Source organism: Serinus canaria, chromosome 6 (genome assembly GCF_022539315.1).
Source record: "Serinus canaria isolate serCan28SL12 chromosome 6, serCan2020, whole genome shotgun sequence".
Classification (NCBI taxonomy): domain Eukaryota; kingdom Metazoa; phylum Chordata; class Aves; order Passeriformes; family Fringillidae; genus Serinus; species Serinus canaria.
In genome coordinates this window covers 5,219,257-5,245,434 of record NC_066320.1, presented here as the reverse complement: position 1 = coordinate 5,245,434, position 26,178 = coordinate 5,219,257, and the positions used below count along the sequence as shown (strand labels likewise).

The 26,178-nt window shown below is 45.3% G+C and overlaps 1 protein-coding gene across 4 annotated transcripts in view; it reads right to left on the bottom strand.

Moving 5' to 3' along the window:
* The window catches only part of PCDH15 (protocadherin related 15), a 263,505-nt gene that overhangs the window by 56,132 nt on the left and 181,195 nt on the right, over positions 1-26,178 (bottom strand). For all 4 annotated transcript variants that reach the window (XM_030241129.2, XM_030241128.2, XM_050976520.1 and 1 more), the window contains 4 exons: positions 18,500-18,640; positions 16,224-16,336; positions 4,738-4,847; positions 3,403-3,543 (listed from right to left, as the gene is read on the bottom strand). In XM_030241129.2, coding sequence (XP_030096989.2) covers positions 3,403-3,543; positions 4,738-4,847; positions 16,224-16,336; positions 18,500-18,640 — 505 coding nt within the window. The remainder of the gene's footprint in view (positions 1-3,402; positions 3,544-4,737; positions 4,848-16,223; positions 16,337-18,499; positions 18,641-26,178) is intronic.

The following is a 26,178-nucleotide window of genomic DNA, read 5'->3' as shown; positions in this document are numbered from 1 at the left end:
GGGACACAGAATTCATGCTCACATTTAACTGAGTGGAATCATCATTCCCAATTACTGTGGAGCAGCTGCAGAATTTTAGTTGTAAAACTCCCATTTCCACTTTATTCCCAAAGGGTTTTAGGGGTTTAGAAAAGCAAAAACTGAAGGAGACAGGACTGGTGCCTTACTCCCAGCCCCCAGAGCAAAGCCCAGCTCACAGCTGGGTTCAGCAGAGCCAGAACAGTGCCTTTGTACCAGCCCTGGGGGTGCCAAAAGTTACAAACAATTCTGGAAAAAACATGAAAATAATCAATGGAAGGGTGATTTTGTTTTCAAATCTTCTGACAGCAAGATAAAAACCCTGTCTAACATGGTCCTGTCACAGAATCATCCAGGCTGGAAAGGACCTCCAAGATCATGGAGTATGACCTGTGACCAATCTCTAACTTGTCAACCAATTAATTCCTCTTAAAAACAGGAAAAGCCACCACAGGGTTCTGTCATTATCTTTGTATTTCTAGGAATGTGAAATCACAGAATCCCAGAATGGTTTGAGTTGGAAGAGACCTTAAAGCCCATCGAGACTCACCCCTGCCATGGGCAGGGACACTTTCCACTATCCCAGGCTGCTCCAAGCCCCAGTGTCCAACCTGGTCTTGGACAATTCCAGGGATCCAGGGGCAGCCACAGCTGCTCTGGACATGCCCACCAATGCTTTGGCTTTACAAGGAGAACCAGATTGGGACCAGGTTGAACTGGGAGGTAAAAGCCTCTCTTTGTCCCTCCTTGTCCATCCTGCTCCAGTGCTCTTTGTTCCTGTCCTTAGGCAGCACTTTCTCTTTGCTGCTCCCTCTGCTTCAACACAAATCCTTCTGCTCCTCCCACCCCTTGTCTTCTTACCTGCAGGAGCATCAAGTCCAGCTCCTGGCCCTGCACAGGACAGCCCCAGAAATCCCACCCTGTGCCAGAGACCATTGTCCAAACTCCATTAATATTGAAGGTCCCTCAGGGTTCAGCATCATCAAAATCCTCAAGAAGAACTCCAAGCTTTTAAAGTCATCCTCATCATCCAACCCAGCTCACCTTCCACTCAAATGAAGTAAAACAACACAGCAATTTCATACCATGAAGTTTCAGTTAAAGTAACTCCTTTAATGAGTTGGACTCTGCTGAAAACAAGAATGTGACTTTGCATGATTTAGCATCATCTATGAAACCCCCAGTTTAAGTCACCAATTTCATGTTACTTTATATTCTAAAGGACATCTCAATTTACTTTCTCTCCTCATATATTTATTCAATTATTGCCACGCTATCACCTGGCACCATCACTGAATGACAAGCTCAGTTGCACTTAATGCACTTTCACTTTGCCCCTGAACAGATGAAAACTCTAGTTCCTACTCCTCTATAATTATTTCCTCTAATACCATGATGGAAAACAATTGGATACCCAGCCTCTCAGCTTTGTGACATTCAGGCCTGTGTGCTGGCTGAGCAGTTTCTCAGGGCTGTGTTATTTACAGAATCCCAGGATCCCTGAGGCTGGAAAATCCCTGCCAGCCCATGGAGTGCCAGCTGTGCCCAGTGCCCACCTTGTGCCCAGCCCAGAGCACTGAGTGCCACCTCCAGCCCTTCCTGGGACACCTGCAGGGATGGGCACTGCAAAGCTCCCTGGGCAGCCCCTGCCAAGGCCTGAGCACCCTTTCCATGCAGAAATTCCTGCTGCTGTCCAAGCTGAGCCTCCCCTGGCCCAGCCTGAGCCCCTTTCCCCTTGTCCTGTCCCTGTTCCCTGGCAGCACAGCCCGACCCCCCCTGGCTGTCCCCTCCTGGCAGGGAGTTGTGCAGAGCCACAAGGTCCCCCCTGAGCCTCCTTTGCTCCAGGCTCAGCCCCTTTCCCAGCTCCCTCAGCCCCTTCCCTGGACACACTCAATGTGTGTCTTGAAGGAAGGAGCCCAGAAATCCCTGCAGCTCCAGAGTAGGTCACCAACAAATTTCAGAACAAATTCCACAGATTCAGGGGTATCCAAGACCAGAACTGGCAGCAGGTCACTGCCAGTGGGTGTCAGAGCTCTGTATTAATTCAGTGTTGTATAATCCTGGGGCTGTGCATTCCAAGTCACCCAGCTCCAAAGTGGTTCATCAGTTCAACCTCAGCAAAGCCCACAGTGATGTGTCAATTGTGCCCCATCTCCTCCCACTGCACCTCATCAATTCAGTGCCCTGGAACTCAGAAGTAATGTTTAACCTGATTAAAATTCCCCAAAATAAACAAAGTGCCAAGAAAAAGGACAGGAATTCATTGTATAAATGCAGAAATCAAACCCAGAGATCAAGGGATTTTCATTAAGAAGTCGTAAGTGATTCAGTTGGCCAGACATTACCAAAGTATTTAAATATATATATTTTTATCAAATTCTTTAGCCATCCCTGCAGCACAGTTTATATTCTAAGGCATATATGTGCTGTATATTAGTGGAGAACCAAATGAACCCAGCTTGTGCTCCTTCAAGCTGGCCTGAAGTCAAACCCCAGTCATTATCAAGCATTCCTGAATAAAGTAATTCAGCCACCACTTTTTTGGAAGTGCTGCTCACTTGGGAGAGCTGCCCTAGTGCAGAGTGTGAGTCAGAAGAGGGAATGGAGGGAAGGCCCTGCTGGCTGCCTTGTGTCTTCAGCCATGTCAGGAAGGTTTGGAGAAAGCTGTGTGCTGCATGGGAGCCTGATCTGCTCACTGGGTATTCCTTGGCTGTGTTTTTATGGATATAACCTTACCTGGATTTCTCCCAGGCTCGAGAAGAAACAGGCAGCTCTGGCAGGTACATCCTTGACAGTGGCTAAACCTGCACAGGACCTCACCCTGCTCTTAACAAAGCCAAGCTCCTGACCACTGCTTAATCTGGATGTATCACACTCCACAGACACAATTCTTACTCAAGGAAAAAGAAATACCCAGGATAATCCAGGCTCAAAATCCCAGAATCTCCTGCTGGTTCTGTGGGCAGCATTGGAAAGATGAAGGTATTGGAACTGCCACCCCTATTCAGTGCCTCAGGCCATCCCCAAGATTTATGGCATGTTCCCAAATATTTGAGCACCTTCAACTAACACAGAATCCCGGAGTGGTTTGGGTTGGAAGGGATTTACAAACCCATCCAGTGCCACCCCTGCCATGGGCAGGGACAGCTCCCACTGTCCCAGGCTGCTCCAAGTCCCAGCGTCCAACCTGGCCTTGGACACTGCAGCCACAGCTTCTCTGGGCAAGTCAGCCTGACAGATCCAAAAATGCACCGTGGGCTGTGATCCCATCATCACCATCACCCCCCTAAAACACAGCAAGGTCACTGGAGAGCAGTTTCAGCCTTCTCAGCAAATACCAGCAACATCTGTGTGAAAGGCAAAGGAAAGATTTTTGACACTTACTTTTGGAGGGGACCCGCAGGTTGGACCTCACCACCTGCAGGGAGTCTGCCTGCACTCGGAGCTCGTAACTTTGGACACTTTCATAGTCCAGAGGCTTTTTCACAGTGATCACTCCTGTTCTGTTGTTAATGGCAAACACATCTGGAAGCCAGCAAAAACACAGGAACTTTATGAGATGCATAAACAGGGATTTTCAATGCCCAAAGGTTTTATTTTGGGGATGACACAATTCTCTGACACTGCCAAGCAAGTCATTCCCTCCCTCCCTCCCTCCAGGAAAACCCCACCTAGCTCATCTTTGAAGATATTTTTAAGCAGCAAAGTGGCTTGATCTGCTCTCCTACTGGAATAACCAACCCAGCATCACAGACTCATGGAATATCCTGAGCTGGAAGGGACCCAAAGGATCAGGGAGTACAACTCCCTGCACAGGACTTGAGTACAAATGGAAAGATGGGACAAGACAAAGAGCCTATTCTCACAAAAGGGAGGATGGGATGGGGAATCTCTCCCAGTAATTCTGTGTTATTTTGTCAAGATGTCCAGGTGGATCACAGGGAGTATCCCAGCAGGATGTTTTGTTTGGATATCAGCCTCTAATCCAATATTTGTTACAGCATGGCCGAGTCCATAATCCCTTAAATCAGATTTTTAAGCAAGTCAATTCCACCAAAGCTATTTATGCTTTTATTTTGATGTGCCATGGACTCACACTACGAGGCATCATCCATGGAAATTTCACATCAGTGAGGAAGATTTTCTTGTAATTTTGCTAATTAATCTGATCTTTAGCTTATCTCCAAAGGCTTGGTAATGGTAGTTACAGAATCATAGAGTAGTTTGGGTGGGAAGGGACCTTAAAGCCCATCCTTGTGCCACCCCCTGCCATGGGCAGGGACACCTTCCACCATTGCAGGCTGCTCCAAGCCCTGTCCAGCCTGGCCTTGGGCACTGCCAGGGATCCAGGGGCAGCCCCAGCTGCTCTGGGCACCCTGTGCCAGGGCCTGCCCACCCTGCCAGGGAACAATTCCTTCCCAGTATCCCATCTAAACTTCTCTGTTCCAGCCTGATGCCATTCCCCCTTATCCTGTTCTTTACAAAAAGTCCCTCTCCAGGTTTCTTGTCAGCCCCTTCCAGCCCTGGAATTCCCTCCTGCTTGTCCAGATGAGGTGGGATTTCACCTCCATGACCAGAGAGTTCTTCTCCAGCCTCAATGACTCTGTGACTCACCTCAGCAGCTTCACCTCTCCACAATTTCTTGCAGATCTCTGGTTGCCCATAGCCACAAGACTGAAACACCAGTATAAATAGGAATGTAGATATGATTGCCCTTACCCTCCTCATTCCCTGACACAATGGAGTACACCACTGTCTGGTTCAAGGCGGCTGCGGTGACAACGGTGACCACGGTTCCCTTCGGGGCACTTTCACTCACTGGGGGAGGCCTGCAGAGTGGGACAGAAGGATTTGTGTTACATTCCTGAGCAGCAGATTATTCCTCATTCCTCAGGTTAGTATGGCCTCCATCTATCAGGCTGCCAAAGGATCTGTTGTGAGAGAAAATCATATTAAAAAGGAAAATGTTTATCCTATGAGAATGTAAAAGTCACTGAGAAGTCCAATGGACAAGAGGTGGCAACGGAAAGATGTAATGATTCTTGGATCTGAGAAGTGGGAAAGCAGGGAATAATGAGGAGAAACAAGAACTACCACAGCCTGATAAATCTGAAGTAAAAGACAAAATATATATTTTCTATATATATTTTACAGAACTATAGAACTCTTTTATAATAGATCTCGAATATATTCAAGTCTACTAAGACAACTCAATAATATGTCAGAAAACCATGCAGGAGAACTCATTCATAGGTAAAATTCCATACCTTAAACAGGAATTGCTTCGGGGCCACCTCCATGGGAATTTCCATTCTTCACAAAGATCCAAAAACTTTCCTGCCAGCACATTTTGGTACCAAAACCCAAGATGCTTTTCAGGAAATCAACTGCAACCCAAGGCTACCCAACCTCTGTAAGGCTGGGCAGGCCCTGGCACAGGGTGCCCAGAGCAGCTGGGGCTGCCCCTGGATCCCTGGCAGTGCCCAAGGCCAGGCTGGACAGGGCTTGGAGCAGCCTGGGACAGTAGAGGTGTCCCTGCCATGGCAGGGGTGGCACTGGATGGGCTTTAAGTCCCATTGAACCCAAACCATTCCACGACTCTGTACTGATGTCTTTAAATCAGCAATCCAAACAATTCTGACATGGAGAAGTGAGAGGCTTGAGCTCATCTGAAATCCTCCTCCTCAGATTTTCCTCATGGCAAGCAGTGGTTGAATTCAGGCTTCAAACTCTTCAAAATAAATTTAGAAGGAAGTTTTGACACTCATCTATGAATGTAGATGGGTTTTTTAAAATGTATTATGCAGATGTTTTCAATTTTTAAAAATTACACTCATTCAATAGATAACAAAATAAACACCAGATGAGGATCTGCTCAGAGAGGCTCCTGAGTTTGAAGATCAGTTGTGCACTGATCTTCAAAATTTTGGACAGAATCTACAGCTGCTTCTTTCCAGGGAATATCATGGACGTATTTGGAAGGCCATATGGTACCTGGGGACAAAGCCTGGTGGTGGCCCTGGCAGTGCTGGGGGAACAGTTTGATTGGATGATCCCAGGGGTCTTTTCAGACCTAAATAATGCTGTGATTCCATGAATATTCTATCACTTTCCCCTGTCATCTTCCAGGTGGCTTTCAAATCCTCCACCCCACGCCACATTTTCCCATTCTAAGGGCAGGGAACAGGCACGGCTCCGAGGCTGCCACAGCTCCAGGAGTGATGGCACAATGCTCTCAGGGACAGGGTGGGATTGTTGGGGTGTCTGGGCAGGGCCAGGAGCTTGGATCAGTGATCCTTGTGTGCCCCTTACAACTCAGGATATTCCATGATTATATCAAGGCTGGAACCCCAGGACACAATCTATTGAACCCAAACTTCTCCCACCAAGAAGTGGCCAATCTTCTCTTTAAGTCTGCCTTACAAACATTTCCTTTGGAATCAATATTGCTTTGAACTTCCCAGAAAAATGTAGAGATAATGAATATATGGATTCAAGTTTTGGATCATGCAACATAACAGTGATCTCCTCTTTTTTTCACTGATGGAAAAATCCCCTTTTACTCAAACCCACATGCCTGGAGCAGATCCCTCTGCTCCCACTGTTCTGTGTCAGTGCTTGGAATAAAGTTCCTTGTTGCTCCTTAATTTATTAAGCTCTTAAACCATTGCTATGAAAAGCTTTTTAAGGTGCAATTCACCAATGCAAATGCTAATCTTAGGGATTAAAAAGATGCCAAAAGGCAGGGAAAGACAGGGGGAAAAACCTTCCAAAGCTGGAAGCATTTAAAGCTGGAGGTCTTTTGATGAGGTCAGAGAGGAAAAAGCCCTTTTTATCCTGCATTATAGATGAATTTGTTTTCTTTGTCTTCTGAAGGTGTGGGAGTGTTACAAAAGCCCTGCATTTCATTCCCAGCACAATCCCAGGATATTTCTGCAGTGAGAATGACCTTATAGCTCCCTCTGCCAGTGCTGAATCCAAGGGATTGACAAATCAATACTAATTATTGAGAGGTTTTGTGTTTGCTCTGGAGGGAGGGGGAAGAACAGCACCCCCCCCACTCCCCTCCATGATAATTGCACTGATTTCATTCCCTTCCTTTACTTCCAGGGATTGGGAACAACAGGAGCAATGCATCAGCTGCAGTAAAACATCCAGCTCATCCCTTCAGAGCATTCCTCTGGACTGTGGAGAGACAAAGCAGCGAAAGATCAGCATCCAACTTCTTATATCCTGCTCTTTGTCCTGTGCTTCCAGCTCTAATAACCTTTCTAAGGCAATAAATTCCTTATTTTCCAGTGTTTTAATGGCTAAGATGGAAAACTGTGCCTTTTTTTTTTTTCTGACATATTAGTTGAAGGTGTTTTAGGACACAAAGGTGTTTTTATGCTATAATTCTGCATCGCTGGATGATAAAAGCTGGAAATTTTGTGGGAAGAGGAAAGCAGGAGAAGCCAGCCCAAACCACACAGAAAGGGATGAGCAAACCCCCATGGGAGTGGAAGGGAATTTCTGTGAGCTCAACACCACTGGGGGCAGGGAGGGTGAAGGGATTGGTTTGTCACTGTCACCTGGGTGGGGTGGCTGTGTCACTGTCACTTGGGTGTGTCTCTGCCTCCCAGCCCAATGCTGGCCCACAGAACCAGAGTAGTTAAGGATGGAAAAGATCTCTGAGATCATCAAGTCCAGCCATGGACCAGCACCACCCTGCTCACCACTAACCGTGTCCCCAAGTGCCACATCCACACAGTTCATCACCACCTCCAGGGATGGGCACTGCAAAGCTCCCTGGGCAGCCCCTGCCAAGGCCTGAGCACCCTTTCCATGCAGAAATTCCTGCTGCTGTCCAAGCTGAGCCTCCCCTGGCCCAGCCTGAGCCCCTTTCCCCTTGTCCTGTCCCTGTTCCCTGGCAGCACAGCCCGACCCCCCCTGGCTGTCCCCTCCTGGCAGGGAGTTGTGCAGAGCCACAAGGTCCCCCCTGAGCCTCCTTTGCTCCAGGCTCAGCCCCTTTCCAGCTCCCTCAGCCCCTCCTGGGGCCCCAGCCCCTTCCCCAGCTCCCTTCCCTGCCCTGGAATTGCTTTGAAATGTTTAAAACATTTTCAATGAAATGGGTCCTTTCTGAACCTCTGCACTCCCCACCTTCTCAGACCTGTGATTATCCCACCTCAGCCTTATCCAAAGTTTTAATCTCCCCTTCTCCCTTTGACCATGACAACTTTATTTCATCCATTTCCAATCTTATTTTTTTCCAGGACCATCACAGCAATGTGGCATTTGGGCCCTTTGATTCACTTTAACTTTCCCACAGGAATAATAAATGATATCCTGGGAGCATCCAGGGTGGGATGGAGACCAGAAGAGACCTCGTTGATTTCTGTGAGTCTGAAACCACAAAATGCGTTTTGTCCCTCAGAAAATAAATAAAGCAACCACAAAGAAGAGCAGGATTAAAATAAAGACATTATTTGTGCACAAAGATATTAAAAATAAATACAATTTTTTAAAAAAAATCACTGAATTTGCTATTTCTTAATTATCTGTGTTTTGATCAGAGTGGGGAAGGGAGACTGAGCACATCTCAAACACATTGCAGGGCACAACTACTGCAAGTGTCCAAGTGAAATTTTAACTTTTCCTCTCTACTTTTCTGCTTCTTCTTTTTCCCTGTGCTAAACACATCACTCCCAGCCCTTTTTCAATTTGACTGATAGCCAATATGCTTTAAATTCACCATGAAACTTGTCTATCTCCAAAAGCACGAATGCGAGATTTAATAAAAAATTAAATTTCAAGCCAGCAAACCCAATAATAATTTGGAAAATTGGTTTAGAGCTGAAGCTTAATAGTGGGATGTGAATGGACTCCATATGAGCAACTTCAGTTGCCTCTACTTTGTGGACTTTATATTTTATATATATTTATATATATTTATATATATTTATATATAATATTATAATACAAAATATTTTAATATATTTATATTTTAATTTATGGAGGTACATAAAAACCCCTCTGAACCTAAGTTTTGGTGCTGTTTAATTAAATTTCACACCTCAACTTGATTAACACTGAGGGTATTTTTATTCTTAGGGTGATGAGAGGGCCAGAGCAGCTGTGGCTGCCCCTGGATCCCTGGAAATGCCCAAGGCCAGGCTGGACAGGGCTTGGAGCAGCCTGGGATGTCCCTGCCCATGGCAGGGCAGCACTGGATGGATTTTAAGGTCTCTTCCAACCCAAACCAATCTGGAATTTCATGATCCCTATGGCAGCTCTTTTAACCCTCTCACCAGCACATAAAAACTACCTTGGCTTCCTGTGCTTGCTCAAAAATGACAGACCTGGACACAATTTAGAGCAATAAATCAGCTTTTTATCAACTTTTATGCATGTTTTAGAGCAATAATCCATCAATTTATTTTTGCTTTCCTAGCAACTACCTGAACAGCTTGTCCCAGGCAAAGATTTTTTTTTTCTTTTGGAAAATTATATTTTTGTCTTAATTAGATGTATTTATGGAGCAGTTTATCTTCACAGTGTCACATATTCCTTCCTGGACTTGATACCCTGCCTTTCTGTCTCAATTCCCAGATTGGCTGGAGGCACTCTGACCTTCCCATGGTATTTATCTCTAAAACAAATGACAGGGGAGTGTGGACATTGCTCCAGTGATCCTGTCTTAACCTATTGTATTTTAACCCAAATGTCAGGTTTTGCTCTCCTGACCTCTCTGTGCTCATGTTATCCCTCCAATCTTCCCAAATTAAACCTGAGGCCATGAAGGCAGGAATATTCCTGTGAGGATTCTAAAGAAGCAAAAAAAAAAAAAAAAAAAAAAAACGGGTGGGGGGGGGAAACACACACCAAGCCCAAAGTAGGGCACAGTCACACACTTGGATTGGTCAGACTGATGGGATAAATTCCAAGGATAATGTGGCTGGAAGGAAAACACATTGCTGGATGCCAATGGGGTTAATACTAAAATTATGGGTAATTTCAGTTCCATATCCACACCCCCAGAGGGATTTATTCCTGAGTTTCATTAACGTGGTGTTGGAGATCTGGCACAGCTTCCCTGCTGGGATCTGGCTCCCTGTGCTTTCCTCCTCCCCAGGAAACATCCCACCAGGACATTTCAGTGAAAAGTAATTCCTAAAATTCTAGTTTCCTTTTCATTTGGTACAAAGAAGCATAGGGTTTTAATAAAATGCAACCAGCACTATTAACACAAGGAAAAATAGGGGGAAAAGGATCTTTTTCCTGTAATGACCTGGTAACTCACTCCCTAATTTTTCCATGGCAAGCCCTGCTTCAGTACCTGCTGTAGAAATAATTTAATTTTATAACCACATTTGCTAATTTTTTATTACAAACCAGACAAAGTACCAGCAGAAAATCACTCTAAACCAGTGATTCCAAAGGGAAAATCACACACATTTTCCTGAATCCAAGCTGCCACTGATGTGAGATGCAAATTCCAAGTGTATGCTGGAAGCTTCAGCTTAAGTGTGAGGGAAACATGAACTGCTTTTACCCCCACATCTCAAAACTGCTGCAACTAGAAGGTTGCCTGTGGTCTTCCCTGAATAAAATGTAAATTCCATCCTAGGAAAGGTGGGAAAAGCAGTGGTAGGACCTGGATATGCTGGGAACAGGATGATCCAAATGGATGCTCTAAATTGACCAGCATTAAACAAAACATTTTGAGGGGCAAAAATAACCCCCTGTGGGTTCTGACAAGAAGGGGAAAATGATTCCTGAGGGGAAAAGTGATCCCTAACAGGGGAAAATCCCAGGGAACTCTGCTAGGAGGGAAAAAGGGAAACTTCCAGAAGATTAAAGAAAAGCATCTAAGGTGGAATTGATATCCCAGAAGTGTCCAAGGTCAGATTGGATGGGCTTGGAGCAGCCTGGGACAGTGGAAGGTGTCCCTGCCCATGGCAGAGGTGGCACTGGGTGGGATTTAAGGTCCCCTTCAGCTGAAACCATTCTGGAATTCTCTGATTCATCAAGGCCTCAGCCACTGACAGATACTGAGAACCATGGAATATCCCAAGTGGGAAAGGACCACTCTTTCCAACTCCAGAGCACTGTGGATGCTTTTCCCACCTTTCTGAAGGAAGCAGCAAATTACAGAGATTCCAACCATGCAATGCCACCCCCTATCCCCACTGTCACTGTGCAGGGTTCCCCATTCCCTACTTCCCAATGAGGAAAACTGTCTGAGTCAACAGCAGGAAACCAGAGAACTGGGGAAAATCTCTTGGAATAATTGACTCCTGATACAGCTCCATGATTTTGCTTTGTGAAATCCTTTTGCTTGGATGGTGTTTGAGTCCAATACTGAAGGATCTAACTGGGTGGAAAACATTATGGCACCTCTTCCACGGAGGGAGAGCGAGCTCCACCTGTCCCCAGATCTCCCTTTTTAGGCAGAACACATTTGCACAGCAGTGCTGGTGCTGGGAGAGAAATAAAATTAAATAAGATGCCACACTACACTTACATTGAGTTACAACCTGGAATTCACAGCTTCCCGTATTTCCCCATAAAACTTCAGATTGCTGGGCAACTGGACACATCTTTTCTGACAGGCTGGGGAGCTGTAATGCAACACTAACAGAAGCTGTAAGTTTGCAGAATTCCCCCTTTTTCCTGTTCTGGAATGACTGAACACCTGGTTAATGTGCCCACAGGCACTAATTAGGAAGCAATGATGCTGCTCCTGGTTCCCATTCCATTCCCTGCTCCAGCTACGAGCAATGACCTTCCCCTTGCAGAGGATGTGGAATTTATTAATTAACACAACACCAGAAAAAGACCCCAAATCCCTTTCAACTTTTACTGTTTTAAATTGAGGACGTGCTCATAAAGAGGACAGGCTTGCTAAAAATACCTCTTTATATTCATCTGAGGTTCCAGTTACATCTGGTCTCCACTGTTTCACAGCGCTACTAATTAATAGCTGTTAATTAAGAAGTGAAAGTGCTGCCATAAGTTGTTGTGAAGTAATGGAAACTTTTGGATGAAATCCTTGATCCAGAGGTGATCTGGGTGAAGTCAGGACAAAAGAAAGAAGAGCTTGGGAAAGGGGCTCTGTATGGCAGATCTGATTTTCTCAAAAAATTGATTTATTTGGTTTATTAGGTTTTAACCTTCTTTTTTTTTTTTGGTTGCCCAGAGAAGCTGTGGCTGGAAGTATCCAAAAGATGCTGGACAGGCTTGGAGCAACCTGGGGTAGTGGAAGGTGGCCCTGCCCATGGCAGGGGTGGAACAAGATGAACTTCAAGGTCTCTCCCAACCCAAACCACTCTGGAATTCCAAGGTTCTTTATCCAGAGACCATTTTGCTGAGATCAAAGCCAGCATTAAAAATGTTTAATAAACTGTGTGAATTGTCTCAGCCTGTTTGGGGCAGGGCTGTAGAAAATCTCCCTGTCCCCACCAACCCAATCTCCAGGCTGTCACATGGGCTGGAGACACTGGATGTGTCTGTGTCTTCCACCAGTTCTGTAGAAAGCCCCTGGAATCCCACTGACAGCCAACACCCTGAGGGACATGTGGTGACAGAAGCAGCATCAGCAGTGTCCTTCCCTGGCACTAAAGGTCAGCTGAGCCCAGCCATCTCCACCTAAATGCCAACACCATCTGGGGTGGCCCAGCCATCTCCACCTAAATGTCCACACGCCCCAGCACTTTCATTCTTTGGGATTTTTGCTTCTTTTCTCCACACTGTGTTGTTGTGGAACAATGCCTGGCTTGGAAATCACTTTGTCAGGCACTGCTGCCATCATCTCTCTCAGAGTCATCCTTACATCCATGGCAAGGACAGGCAAGGACCCACGCTGCTAATACAGCTCAGCTCCTGGGCTCCACAGGGAGGGAAGATCCAGCTGGAGCACTGGGACCACACAGGGCTGCCCACAGAGCCATTAGGGCTGGAAAAACCCTCAAGGGCCATCGTGTCCTGCTGGGAACCCCGCAGTGCCGTGTTCCCCACCAACCACGTCCCCAGGTGCCACAGCCACACCTGTGTGAGCTCTTCCAAGGATGAGGACTCCACCCTTGCCCTGCTCAGCCCTGCCAAGGCCTGAGCACCCTTTCCATGCAGAAATTCCTGCTGCTGTCCAAGCTGAGCCTCCCCTGGCCCAGCCTGAGCCCCTTTCCCCTTGTCCTGTCCCTGTTCCCTGGCAGCACAGCCCGACCCCCCCGGCTCCAACCTTTTTCCAGGAAGCTGAAGGGAGTGAGAAGATTGCCCTGCTGCTGCTCTGCTTCTCTGCTCTGCTGGGGTGAGAAACACCCCAATTCCCACCTGGTCTCCTCTTGCCAGTCCCCTCCAGAAGAGGCAAAGATGCAGAAGATCCCCTCTGATGGACTTTAGGGGGGATCCCTCCCAGTAATTAAGAAGGAACTATATTTTATCCCCCACTTATCGTAAATCAACTGTTCCATTCTATATTTTCTGGATCTCAGAGCCCTCAGCTGCCCTTTGCTGTTCAATATGGAGAGCACAGCAGTGTTTAGAAGTCTCCAGAATAATTTACAATCCAAACAAAGAAGGGGGGGGGGAAATAAACCAATTAATTTGCTCTAAATGATGCAATAATGCAGAGGGAGAGCCAGTGAATAAATACCACTCTGCCTTCATGCACTTGACTGGTGTCTCCTCTGGAAGTCACTCTAGACACAGATAATGATCAATCAAAGCCTCCCTGGGTGTGAAGAGGGCTCCAAGCAGTGCTGGTGTTCCTCTGGCAGAGCTGCCAGGCTCTGCAGGTCAGCTCAAGGCAGAGTGGCACTTTCATCTCCCTTTCTGCTCATGCCATCTGCTCTCTCTCTATTTTGTATTTATCTTTGATTTCGTAGCACAGGCTGCAGCTTTATGCTGTGAAACTGTTCAACTCTGACCTTTCCCTAAATACACAGGAAGGAAGTTTGGAAACCAGCTGGAGAACAGTGCTGGAATCACCCAGATTATGATAATTAGACAAAGATCAATACTAATCCACTCTAAAGCCACTAATTCTCAATCCATCTGAAATTCAAGCACCCACATCCAGCAGTTTTTGTTTTGCAAGGTGCTGCTGTTTTGCTCTGCGCTGCCTTTCACATTAAAGGTATCCCAAGTCACTGGAAAATGAGGTCCTGTGGCACCTGCCAGTTCCAGCTTGCATCACTGTCAACAAACCAAACACAAAGCACAGCCTGCAGAGTGTGGCAGTCCCTGAAAACCTTTGGAATCAACACTAGTCCTGCTCCCAAATACTTGAGAGTCTCAGAGCGGAATCAGAAACTTCTGGGGTTGTTTTAATTTCATTTTTGACATTGAGGAAAATAAATAACTGCCTTTGCTGTCCCCAAAAGATTTTAAGAGCTTCTTAGCACTGTGCAAAGAACTTCCCAAAAATGGAGCTGTGCTTTGGAAAGGGAGAGCAGGCTGTCCAGATAATCCTGAAGAGTTCACAGGGACACAAAGATAACCTGGCTTACTCAGGTGCTGTCATCAAAAGGTATTATGGGCTACAAGTCACTTTGTACTGCAAGAGTTCTTCACTGTAGAGAAAAAACATTCCCAGCTCCTGGGATAGAACTGGAGCTCAAGGCAGGATCAGAAATCCCATAATCCCAGAGTGGTTTGGGTTGGAAGGGACCTCAAAGCCCATCCAGTGCCACCCCCTGTCATGGCAGGGACACCTCCCACTGTCCCAGGCTGCTCCAAACCCCAAAGTCCAGCCTGGCTTTGGGCACAGCCAGGGATCCAGGGGCAGCCCCAGCTGCTCTGGGCACCCTGTGCCAGGGCCTGCCCACCCTGCCAGGGAACAATTCCTTCCCAACATCCCATCCATCCCAGCCTTCTGTCAGTCTGAACCCATTCCCCTTGTCCTGTCACTGCGGTTCCTGTTGCAGGGTCCCTCTCCAGCTTCCCTGTAGCCCCTCCAGGCTCTGGAAGGAGCTGTGAGGTCTCCACACACCCTTCCTTTCTCCAGGCTGAACATTCCCAGCTCTCCCAGCCTGGTTCCACAGAGAAGCTGCTCCAATCCCTTCAGCAGTTTCTGAGCCCTCCCTGGACTTGCTCCACAGCAAGTTTGCTCCAACAGACACCTGCCTGCCCTGATCTGAAATTCCAGCCCCAAATGGATGTGTTTTTATTTGCTACATTCCCCAAAGTAATGCAGCAAACACTGCACACCTCTGGAGATACCTAAGGAACTGCAGGGAGCAGCAGGAACAATTTCCCTCTCGGGAAAAATCCTTCAGGAAAGGATTATTATCAAGTGCAAAGTTTGTCATTTTGCACTGGTCCTTCAGATTTCACATTTGTTCCAAGTTAAATACAAAATTAGGATAAGAGAGGCATGTTTTTGCTATTTTTCACTTCTTTAATTGGGAAATGTGCTAGTACTCCAATCATGAGGACAAATACAGTGCTGATAACGAATTTTTGTATAAACTTGTTTAAATAGCTGAACAAGCCCATCCTTTAGGGCTTACTGAAGACAATTTATGTTCAATTTCTGCTTTCTGATACCCTGCAGTCCTTGGATTTGGAAATATCTGTACAAATCCCATTGCATTCTGCTGCTGATTATGTCACTGCAGTGGCATAGAGAGAATATATTGCAACTTCTTGATATCTTGAAGCTGCTTGCCCTGATCTTATCATTTCCTATAATTGTACAGATGTCAAATTCATGAACACATTCTCTGCTACAAAATGTAACAAACTAATCAGCCCACTTTTTGGTTTGCTTTTGATCAATATTAAGACACTGAGGTTGATGATAATGAAGTGTCAGAGGGTAAATTTATGAAATTATGTCTCTTGGAGATAATAATCACCTGCACTTCTAACATTGAAGAGGTTGAATCTGAGTCCTCCCATGCCTCACACAAATGGTGTAGAGGGTCAAAACACACTCCAGGAAACTTAACCTAGAGCCCTGGTGATCCTAGTCCCAATTCCAGGACATGAAATTTGTTTATCCAAATGACTGATATCTTCAACAACTTCTGAGGGGAAAATTTCAAGCAAACCTTCCCTCACCATCACCATCAACCCAGATCTTTCCAGCAGGTGAAAACCTGCTCAGAAAGTAAATTCCACCACAACAGAGTATTTTTGTACCTCTGTTTCAGACTAGCCTTCAAGCAGGACTTCATTTTGGCTTCAAACCCACCAGTTTTAGGGGGAAGGAATGAACTCCTTACCTGTATTCATCCTGTGTGAAGCGAGGGATGACCGAGGGCTGCAGCACTGAAATTTCCACCGTGGTGGTGTTGAACTTCACTGGGTCCCCATCATCGTAGGCAATGACCACCAGCTAAAAACAACACAGAAAATAAGGCTCTGACTACACAAAAGAACATTTTTCATCCTGACTTCCAGCAATGCTGGTACTTGCAGGGTCTAAAAAAAATCAGATTTTCTTTTGCTGCAAGTCACACAGGGCATAGAGCAAAACACGGAGGGAAAAGGTGACAGCCACCCTCAGGCTGCACCTCTGCTGGAAAATTTAGAGAAGCACAGTAAACTGGAGGAGTTTCTTCCTGGAGAGGGTTGTTAAACATTGGAATGGGCTGCTCAGGGAGGTGGGGAGTCCCCATCCCTGGAGGTGTCCAAGAAACCCTTGGATGTGGCACTCAGTGCTCTGGTGGGGATTGGTCACAGGTTGGACTGGGTGATCCTGGAGGGCTTTTCCAACCTCAGTGATTCTGGGATTCTTTAACTCCTAATAAAACAAAAAGGAAGAGCCCTGGATGAGAATTATCTGCTGCTGACATTAATATCTAGAACCAAGGGCCCGTGCTAGAATAAAAAATTAACATTACTTCCAACCCCCTCCAAAAAGTCCTCTGCAGAAAAGAGATGCTCTAAGCTCAAACATGGACAAGACCAAATTACCTTCTCTTAAATGAGGCCTGTTATTAGAATTTTGATTTTTAAAAACCTTTTCTCATGTCTATTTGATGATTTAATTCATGATTTTGTGCTGGCCCAAGCAGGTTCATTTGTTTTTAGCTTTCATATGAAATGTAATGTGCTTGTGTGTGGACTCCAGCCCACTGAAGAAGGAGCAATGGGCATTTTTCCAGTTTTCTCCCTAAATTTTTTCCTTATTTTTGGAGGTTGCTACCTGAAGCAGGTCTGCATCTCATTCTAGCAGAGCATTTTCAACCCATTTCTGCCAGTCCAAGCTATTCCACAATAACCCTTTTTTTTCCCAGCCAGTATATCAGGAAAGTCACCAGTGCAAGATATAATTGCAGAAATTACCCAGATGTTAAACAGTTACTGGAAAAATTCCCAGAGGATTCAGCAGCCCAGTGGTCTTGAAGCAAATATCAACTCCAAGTGTTCCCATCACTGATTTTTGGAGTCTTCTCTGAGTTTTTTCCCTAAGAATCCACATTTTCTGAAAAGTAATTCCCTGCTGAATGTCCCATTTACTGCCCTGATATGAACCAGTGTGGGAGAGATCCCAATTTTGGAAAACAGCCTCCCAAAAGAAGTACTAAGAAGTAAAAAAAGGAAGTGCAGCAACAGAAAAGTTCCACTCTTGGTGATGTTAACCAAGAAAAAAAATCATCCCCTCCCTTGGGTTTGATTATATTAATTAGAAACTTAAAAGGACTTAAATTAGCACTGTCCTAAACCATGGGCTGCTGCAGCTCAAGTAGCCCTGGATGGGACACTCAGGAGTGGAAACCAGTGGACAGCTTTGTTCCTCATAAGGAAGGTGTGCAAGCAAACCTTTCTTTAACACTCATTTCAGAAATAAATAACTGAAAGAAGAAGAAAACACCTTAATGAGTGTAAGGAAGTTTCCAAGTAGGGAAATTACATCCAACCCAATATATTATGGATATTTTTTTTTTCCTTACTGACCCACTTCTATTTTCATTTCTTACCACCAGATGCTCTACTGCTTTAGGTTAAAATCATTCCTTAATCCACACTCATTCACTCCAGACTCTTTAGGACCAGTGACAAGAAAATGGGAATTTAGGTTTCCTTAAAATTAACATTTTTACATTAAAACACTCATGAACAGGAACTCCTGAACTACAAGCTGTGCAGTAACTTCATTTACAAGACGTCCAGCTCTTCTTACAAAGTTCTCCCCAAATTTTCCCCAAAAGCCCTGCTGAAAGTGAACTTGGTAAAAATTAGGGTTCCCCAAGCTGCCTCCCTGTTTTCCCCACCCTCCCAACAGGTGCAACCACATCCCTTCAAGACATTCCTGAAATCACAAAGGCACAAAACGCATGCCAGGAGAAAAAGATGGAAACCAAGGAACAAACAGAAGTGAAATTTTGCATGGAAATCTGATGAAAGGCTGGATTTGATCTCGGAGATCTTTTCCAACCTTAATGTTTCTGCAATCATTCTATGCAACAGAAAAAAACCAAAGGAGAACCACGATGGTGAAAGGAACCCCAGCAAATCCAGGGAACATTTAGTGGATCTGCAGCTGTATTTGTACCTTGAACACTGTGCTGGGCTCTTCATTGAGGTTCACTCGGGTGACGACACGTCCCGAGTTTTCCTCCACGTCAAAAATGCTGGCGCTGTAGGGAAACTGGACAACATCTACCTTGTAGCGAACCCGACTCGCTGGGGTGCCCTGGAAGGCAAGAAGAGGCAAATTGGAGATTTTGGGGGTTTTACACACCTCCTGCAGGATTAAAAGGTAACATTCGTAAGGCCATCACAAGGAAAACTTGCTGTTTGTCTTCCTCAAACCTGAGCAACCGCTTCAAGCCCCCCTAAATACCTTCCATGACACCTGAGAGGTCCAGGAGGGAAAATCACCAGAGTTTTGGAAAGAAAAGGGCTGAACCCCCACCTCCTTAAACTCAGAAGTGTTTTATAGAAAAATGACATTTTTAAACACAAAATGGGCATGGCTTAAGGCTGGTTGAAATACCTTTCAAAAATATTTTGACTTGGTATAAAACTCATTTAAAGTTTAAGAAACTTAGCAGTGGTTAAAGGAAATGCTGTTTTGCAGATGGATTTCAAGCAGCTCCATAAGGAACCCTCCCCATGGTTCAGACCCTGCTTTGGTGACAAGGACTGAGCCCAGGCACCCATGGGTGAGTCACAAAGTGTCCCCATGTCCCACTAGCCACATCTTTATTGAACACCTGCAGGGATGGGCACTGCAAAGCTCCCTGGGCAGCCCCTGCCAAGGCCTGAGCACCCTTTCCATGCAGAAATTCCTGCTGCTGTCCCAGCTGAGCCTCCCCTGGCCCAGCCTGAGCCCCTTTCCCCTTGTCCTGTCCCTGTTCCCTGGCAGCACAGCCCGACCCCCCCTGGCTGTCCCCTCCTGGCAGGGAGTTGTGCAGAGCCACAAGGTCCCCCCTGAGCCTCCTTTGCTCCAGGCTCAGCCCCTTTCCCAGCTCCCTCAGCCCCTCCTGGGGCTCCAGCCCCTTCCCCAGCTCCCTTCCCTGCCCTGGACACGCTCCAGCACCTCCAGGGCTCTCTGGCCATGAAGAGCCCCAAAGTGACCCCAGGATTTGAGGTGCCAGCACAGGGGGATGGGCACTGCCCTGAGCCAGCTGGGATCTAATAAATGATGGAGATTGTCCATAGCCCACTTCTTGTTGCTGATACATTTATGGAAACATTTTTTATTGTCTTTTATGGCTGTAGCCGGAGAAGTTCTAGCTGGGCTTTGGGGCTTTTCTTTCCACACGCTCCAGGGGAACTGGATCTCCTGGATGTTTTCTCCCTGTGTCTCCCGTAGGGTTTTGTCTCTGCAAGGTTTCATTTCCAGCAGACACCTGGTAGGCTGAAGTCCCTCAGGAGAACCAGAGTTTGCAATGGGAAGACTTCTCCCAGCTTCTTGTAGGATGTCTCATCTGCCTCTCCATCCAGACTAGGGGGTCTAGCACAGATTCCCTCTTTGCACACTAATGTCTGAATAATGGTTTTCCAGCAAGCCAAAGTCTGGATACACAGAGATTTGGGGCACTTTACAAATTCCAACTAAATAATTTCCTAAATATATTTGTGAGTAGATTCAGAGAAACACTTCTGTCCTAGCAACTGCATGATTTAATTTTCTGAACGCCTCTGAGTCTCAAGCTCAGATCAGGCTTTGACCTTTATGTTGTGTTTAAACAGCCAAAACATCATTAATGGTGGATGGCTGATTTTTACCTGTATTCAGTAATGGGCTTTGTTGGGATTGGGAATATATTCCACCTCCCATGCCAGCCACAAACTACATGGAAACAGAACATTTTGTTTTGTAAACAGCAATGGAAATGGCTACAAAAGTGATTTGAGCTCGCTAAACGCTATCAATGTTTTGCTGATCCAACAGAAGTCATTTGAGCATTGCCTCTTGGAGCTCTCCAAGGAATTCCAGCCTGGGCAGGGTTTATGAGGCCATCAGCAACTTTAATCATCCCAAATGGGTCTGCCAGGCATGTCTGAGTGGTTAGCAAATTAACAAATGATTGTGTTCATAGTTAAAAGCACTTCACACATGCTACAGAGGGCAAATCCTGGAAAAAGTGAGAATTTTCTGGGATCATGGCATAGCAGAGTTCATTATCAGCTTTCCCCCTGGCATTCCCTGCTTCAGTCATTTTTCTTCAGTGTTATAATTAAGAGCAAATTACCTGCTGAAATCCAGCCTATTTGGGCTCGGAGTAATGGCCTTAAACTTGCTTGGAAGACTAAGAATCCTCATCATCATTAAAGCTCCTCACACCAGGTAATTTGTGATTAAATAAACAAAAATCTCATCAGGTTATTGTTGTTCCTGACGTGATTATCAAGCACACTTTGCTCCTGTCACTTCGGAAAAATAACAAAACCAGGATTTATTTTTTATTTATGGCATTTTGGCACTGATGTAATGAGAAAAATCTCCAGAGAGATTTCCCAGGGAAATCTATTTAGAAGCAAGTTTTAATTATCTGAAATATTAATCATCTTTCGCCTCTGTTCTAAATTAATTTAGATGCATTATTATGTCTGCAGCAAAACTTGAATCTAGCTGATAATATTCCCAAATAAACCACAGAGCAAGGATTGTGCTTGGCAGGAACCACATCCATTCTCTCCAACCAAAGTTTCCCTGAGAGTCAGGACTAACATAAAACTTTAAAAAAAGCTCATCCAGTTCCAATTATTTCTTCCATGGTTGCATGATTCCATAAAATTTCATTTGCTCGGGGGAAATGCCATCTATTTTGGACACAGGTGACAGCTACGTGAATGTCCCCAACGGCAAGGCTGTCCTTGGCAAAGGGGCCTTCCCTGATGGACATGTGCACACTCCAGATAACTCCCAGTAGGAAAATGGTAATGGAATACAGCCAGGGGAAATGGGGAAAAGGGAAACACCAGGATTGTTGGTTTCCATGTGTGTTTCTGCAAGCAACTCAGGAGGAAGCCAGGAATTGTTACTTCCACTCTCCAGCAGAGGAAGACTGGAGAACCTCTGCTAGGAAGACAAGAGGAGACAATTGGGAATGTCCAGCCTGGAGAGGAGAAGACTCCAGGGAGAACTCAGAGCCCCTTCCAGGGCCTTAAGGGGCTCCAGGAGAGCTGGAGAAGGACTGAGGACAAGGGATGGAGGGACAGGACACAGGGAATGAGTTCCCACTGCCAGAGGGCAGGGATGGATGGGATATTGTAGAGGGTGATCTTGTCCCCCAGTGAGTTGCAGCTGGGTCAGTTGCTGAAGATTGGAGGTGGGCCTGATCTTAACAGGCCACACCTGCAATCAGTAAGAACTAGTGCTAGATAAGAGTGAGGAAAGAGGAGTGGGGAGAGTCAGATTGCTGTGAGGACCTGGAGAAGTCAGTGAGTAGAGGAGCTGCCCGTGAGCAACATCAAGACGGTATGAAGCTCTGATAATATGAAATCCTCGTACTATGATGATGATAGAACCTTTGATATACAAGACAACAGGATATTGGGAAGGAATTGTTCCCTGGCAGGCTGGGCAGGCCCTGGCACAGGGTGCCCAGAGCAGCTGGGGCTGCCCCTGGATCCCTGGCAGTGCCCAAGGCCAGGTTGGACAGGGCTTGGAGTAGCCTGGGACAGTGGAAGGTGTCCCTGCCCATGGCAGGGGTGGCACTGGATGGGCTTTAAGGTCCCTTCCAACCCAAACCACGCTGGGATTCAAGCTAGTTACAGACACAAAATTTCTTGGCCCAGGAAAGAATGGGGAAAAATGGATTTTTGGTCATTTGAAATTGACAGGTGAAGATCCCAGGTGTGCTTAGATTTCACCCCTAAGGACCAGTAGGGAATGTCAGCAACATGAACACAGAGTTATTTCCCAAGTAAACCTCAATATATTCTCTCCATATATAGATTTCAACTCAAATCTGAGCAATTTGTATAATAAGCAGTTCAATAAGGAAAGTTTTGTAATGCTAGTTCCATGGAAAAAAATAGTAAGGTGTGCTAATACCCCCAAATTTACAGGTTTTTGTAACTTACTCAAAGAAACAATGGAAGAAGGGGCAGCCCAGAGCAGGTGGATGAGTTTGGTGGGTTTTAAACCAGCTCAGGGTTGGGAATGGTGCACTCATGTAAATTCACCTTAATTTAATTTATATTAACCCTGAAGTTTGAAGGATTTTACACCTTAGTAGGTAACTCAACAAGAGGGCCTGAAATTCTGAGTTGTTAAAACTGGAAATTCTGAATTTTAAACTCTCACAAATAAACCCCACCAACTTTTAATGCCTTGAAATAAAATTCCTTGAGGAACTCCTGGAATTTGCAGCAGGTGTCCCATATGATCTCAGCAACCACTGAAATTCCACAGGAAGAGCTTTTAAAAGATCAAGGTCTTGCCATCCTGAAAATGGTTTTACCTCCAATTAAAATGCAGTGAAATCTTTAATTGAATATCTCATAGCCTGTTACTTTTAGTGAGTGCATGGAAGACAAAAAGGACAATTATTCCCAATTTGACAAAAGGGCTCCACTGAAGGAAAGCCTCAGGAGGTGTTAGGAGAATGGATAAAGCATTAAATGGGATGTTCTGGAGCTCTGGAAGCTGGCTGCTCATTAAAATTAGTGTTCTGCATCTGTTTCTATTAACATTTCCAATAAAAAAAAAAAAAGGCAGGATATGGAAGGGAATTGCCCATGGCAGAAATATCCCAGCTTTTACAGTGATAACCCATATCAAAAAAGGGATACACAGGAAAAACAAACACATCTTTTTATGTCAGTCTTGGGAATCCCCTCTGATAAATAAACTGAGCATTTATCAAACAGCTCCTGGTGCTCTCCTGCCCACATTTTTGGAGGATTAAGAGCTTTGAGACTACTCAGAACCATTTTTTCATCTCTCATTACCAGGCCACTTCAATGAGGCATAAAATGTTCAGCAGGAAGAAAACTCTCCTTGTCTCCAAGGGATTTATCCAACACTAATCCAGGCTGATGATTTCTTCAGCTACAAAGGATGATCTAAAACCCAAAAAAGAGATGGTTGACAGTAGGTGCTGGCTGGGAGAGTGGAGCCTGTGCCAGCAGCATCCAGAAGTGCAGGTGACTGAGCCAGGTACTGGCTTTGTCCAGGCTTTGGAACCTTTCCCTGAAAAGGCTGGGAAATACCAAAGAGAATCCAAATCTGAGCACATCTCTGCCAACTAAAGCAAAGCAGAACTTCAAAGGAAATATCTTCATAGAGGTGCTTCTCCCCCTTTACTCTGCTCAGGTGAGACCTCACCTGGAATTCTGTGCACAGTTCTGGTGCCTCCAGCAAAGGAAGGTCATGGAACTGTTGGAGAGAGCCCAGGGGAGGCAGCGGGATGGAGCAGCTCTGCTGGGAGAGCTGGGATTGTTCACCTGCAGAGGAGAAGCTCTGGGCTGACCAAATTGTGGCCTTGCAGGGACTGAAGGAGCTACAGAAACATGGAGAGAGACCCTGTACAAGGGATGGAGGGACAAGAGGGGATGGCTTCCCACTGCCAGAAGGCAGGGATGGATGGGATATTGGGCAGGAATTGGGCAGGCCCTGGCAAAGGGTGCCCAGAGCAGCTGTGGCTGCCCCTGGATCCCTGGCAGTGTCCAAGGCCAGGAGCAGCCTGGGACACTGACCTTAAGATCATCTCCTTCCAATCCCTCCCCCAGGCAGGGACACCTCCCCCAGTTCTCTGTGTCTCAGTTTTATCCCATTTCTGTTCCCACTGTGGGCAGCCAGGCAAAGCCAGCTGGGAATTGCTCTGGGAGCACAAATCCATCCAAGGCTGTTTGGGTGCTCACCTGGAATTCCAGGGGTTCTCCAGAGGCAGAGCTTCCCTGCATGGGGCTCATCACTTGTCCTGCTCACAGTATCCAACAGGCTAAACTGACCCACTCCAAGGGACTAAAAAACCCCAAAAGCTGGAAAATTCCTTAGGTGCAGCTGGACACCACCTCTGGAAAGGAAGCTCAAGCTGATGTATGAGGGAGAACTCACAATTAAAGGGATTGTTCACATGGAAAAATGCTCAGCTGCCTCAACAATTCCAGTAGCAATCTGCTTAAAATCAAGGCTTTTCATTCTTATGAGGTTTACCAGCTATTTAGAAAGTACTGAAGCTGTTTCCAAGGTTTTCCTTGGCAGCCATGGCTCTGCTTTATCCTCATCATTCCCTCTGGCCTGTTTTTTTTTTTTTTTCTTTTTGCTCAATATTTCCTGTTTATACTTGAAATTAGGTAGAAGCTCCTCTGGGAAAGGCAGGGTTGAGCAACTTGAGGGTGCAGCAAGTAATTTGAAAAATTATTTGTGTATTTATATCAATTGTTACCACTTTAAAAATGTAGAAAAATCTAGTTTGGTTCCAAATAACCAAAGGACAAAATGTTGGTTCACCAGATTTCATGGAAACAAAGTTTTCATGCAAAACTTCCCAAATTTTAATGACCAGAAGGGTGTTTCAAGTTTATAACATGTGTAACAGTAGCTATTAAAACATAATTTACATTCTCAGTTGTTGCAAATAAAAAGAAAATTAAAACGAGAAAAGAAAGGAGCAACTGGTAAGAATTTAAAGTGACATTTACTCAAAACTGCCCTGCAAATCTTGCTGTGGCCTTTAGAGAAAAGCCCTGGGTTTTATGTTTTAATTGACATTTCACCAAGGACCTGAAGAATAACCATCAGAGGTCTCTGATGCCTTCAGGCCAAGAGGTTTTGACCACTTTGAAATCCACAGGTCGAAATAAAAACATTACAAAGTACTTCTGAGGAAGTGCTTGACTCTGGCACAAATTATTTCTGTTTTTACTGAGCCACTCTTCATAATAATCAGAAATTTGCAGGGTCTTTGCAGCAAAACACATCCTCTTATCAACAGTACATTCTAATGATAGCCTTCGGTTTAAGCACCAGTTAAATTAAGAAAACCTCACATTTTCACCCTCAGATTTGTTCATATGGATACACATGGAAGATACACAGTTTTAAATAACTCAGTGTGTGAAAGTTTGCTGGGAGGATTTTTTGAAATACAACCAAGAGATGCTTTCATCTCCATCTCCAATAAATGTAGTTCTGTTGGATTAATTTAATAGCAAAAGCTCACTCTTACCCCTATATGCAATAAATTCCTGAATAATTTAGGAAATACACACAGCAAAGAACATCCCAGGTGTTTTTCACCCTCTTGTGCTTCACCTAAATTAATCCTTGTTGGTTGAAATGGAGAGCCCACCTCCACTGCCACCATTCCCAGCTCCTCCTCCTTCCCCCAAAGCTGCTCTTCTGCTCCTGGAAAAAATTCAAATTTGCCTGATCTGCAGAGAAATCCCACACAGGTGCTGGGCATTTCCAGCTGGATCCTCACAGCATCCATATTCATTTGACAAGGTTGGGATTTGCTGAAAACAATGCTTGTCTCCGAGGAGCTGATTAGGTCTGAAAAGCTTTTATTGCAGATGATGGAAAAATCTGGCTGGGCTTTTATTCTGGTTATGGGAATTACATATATTACTTGCAAAATAACAACAGGAAAAGTTAAGCTTGGAGACTTCAAATTAGTTGGGCTCTTATAAAGAGGCATATTTTAAAGCTACAATTTTTTTTTTAATAGATACTGATAAAATATATGAATTAGTACCCTGCAAATAAGATTCAAACAGGTTTAAAAGCCCCAAACCACACAAGTAAAGTACTGTTGATAACTAAGAATA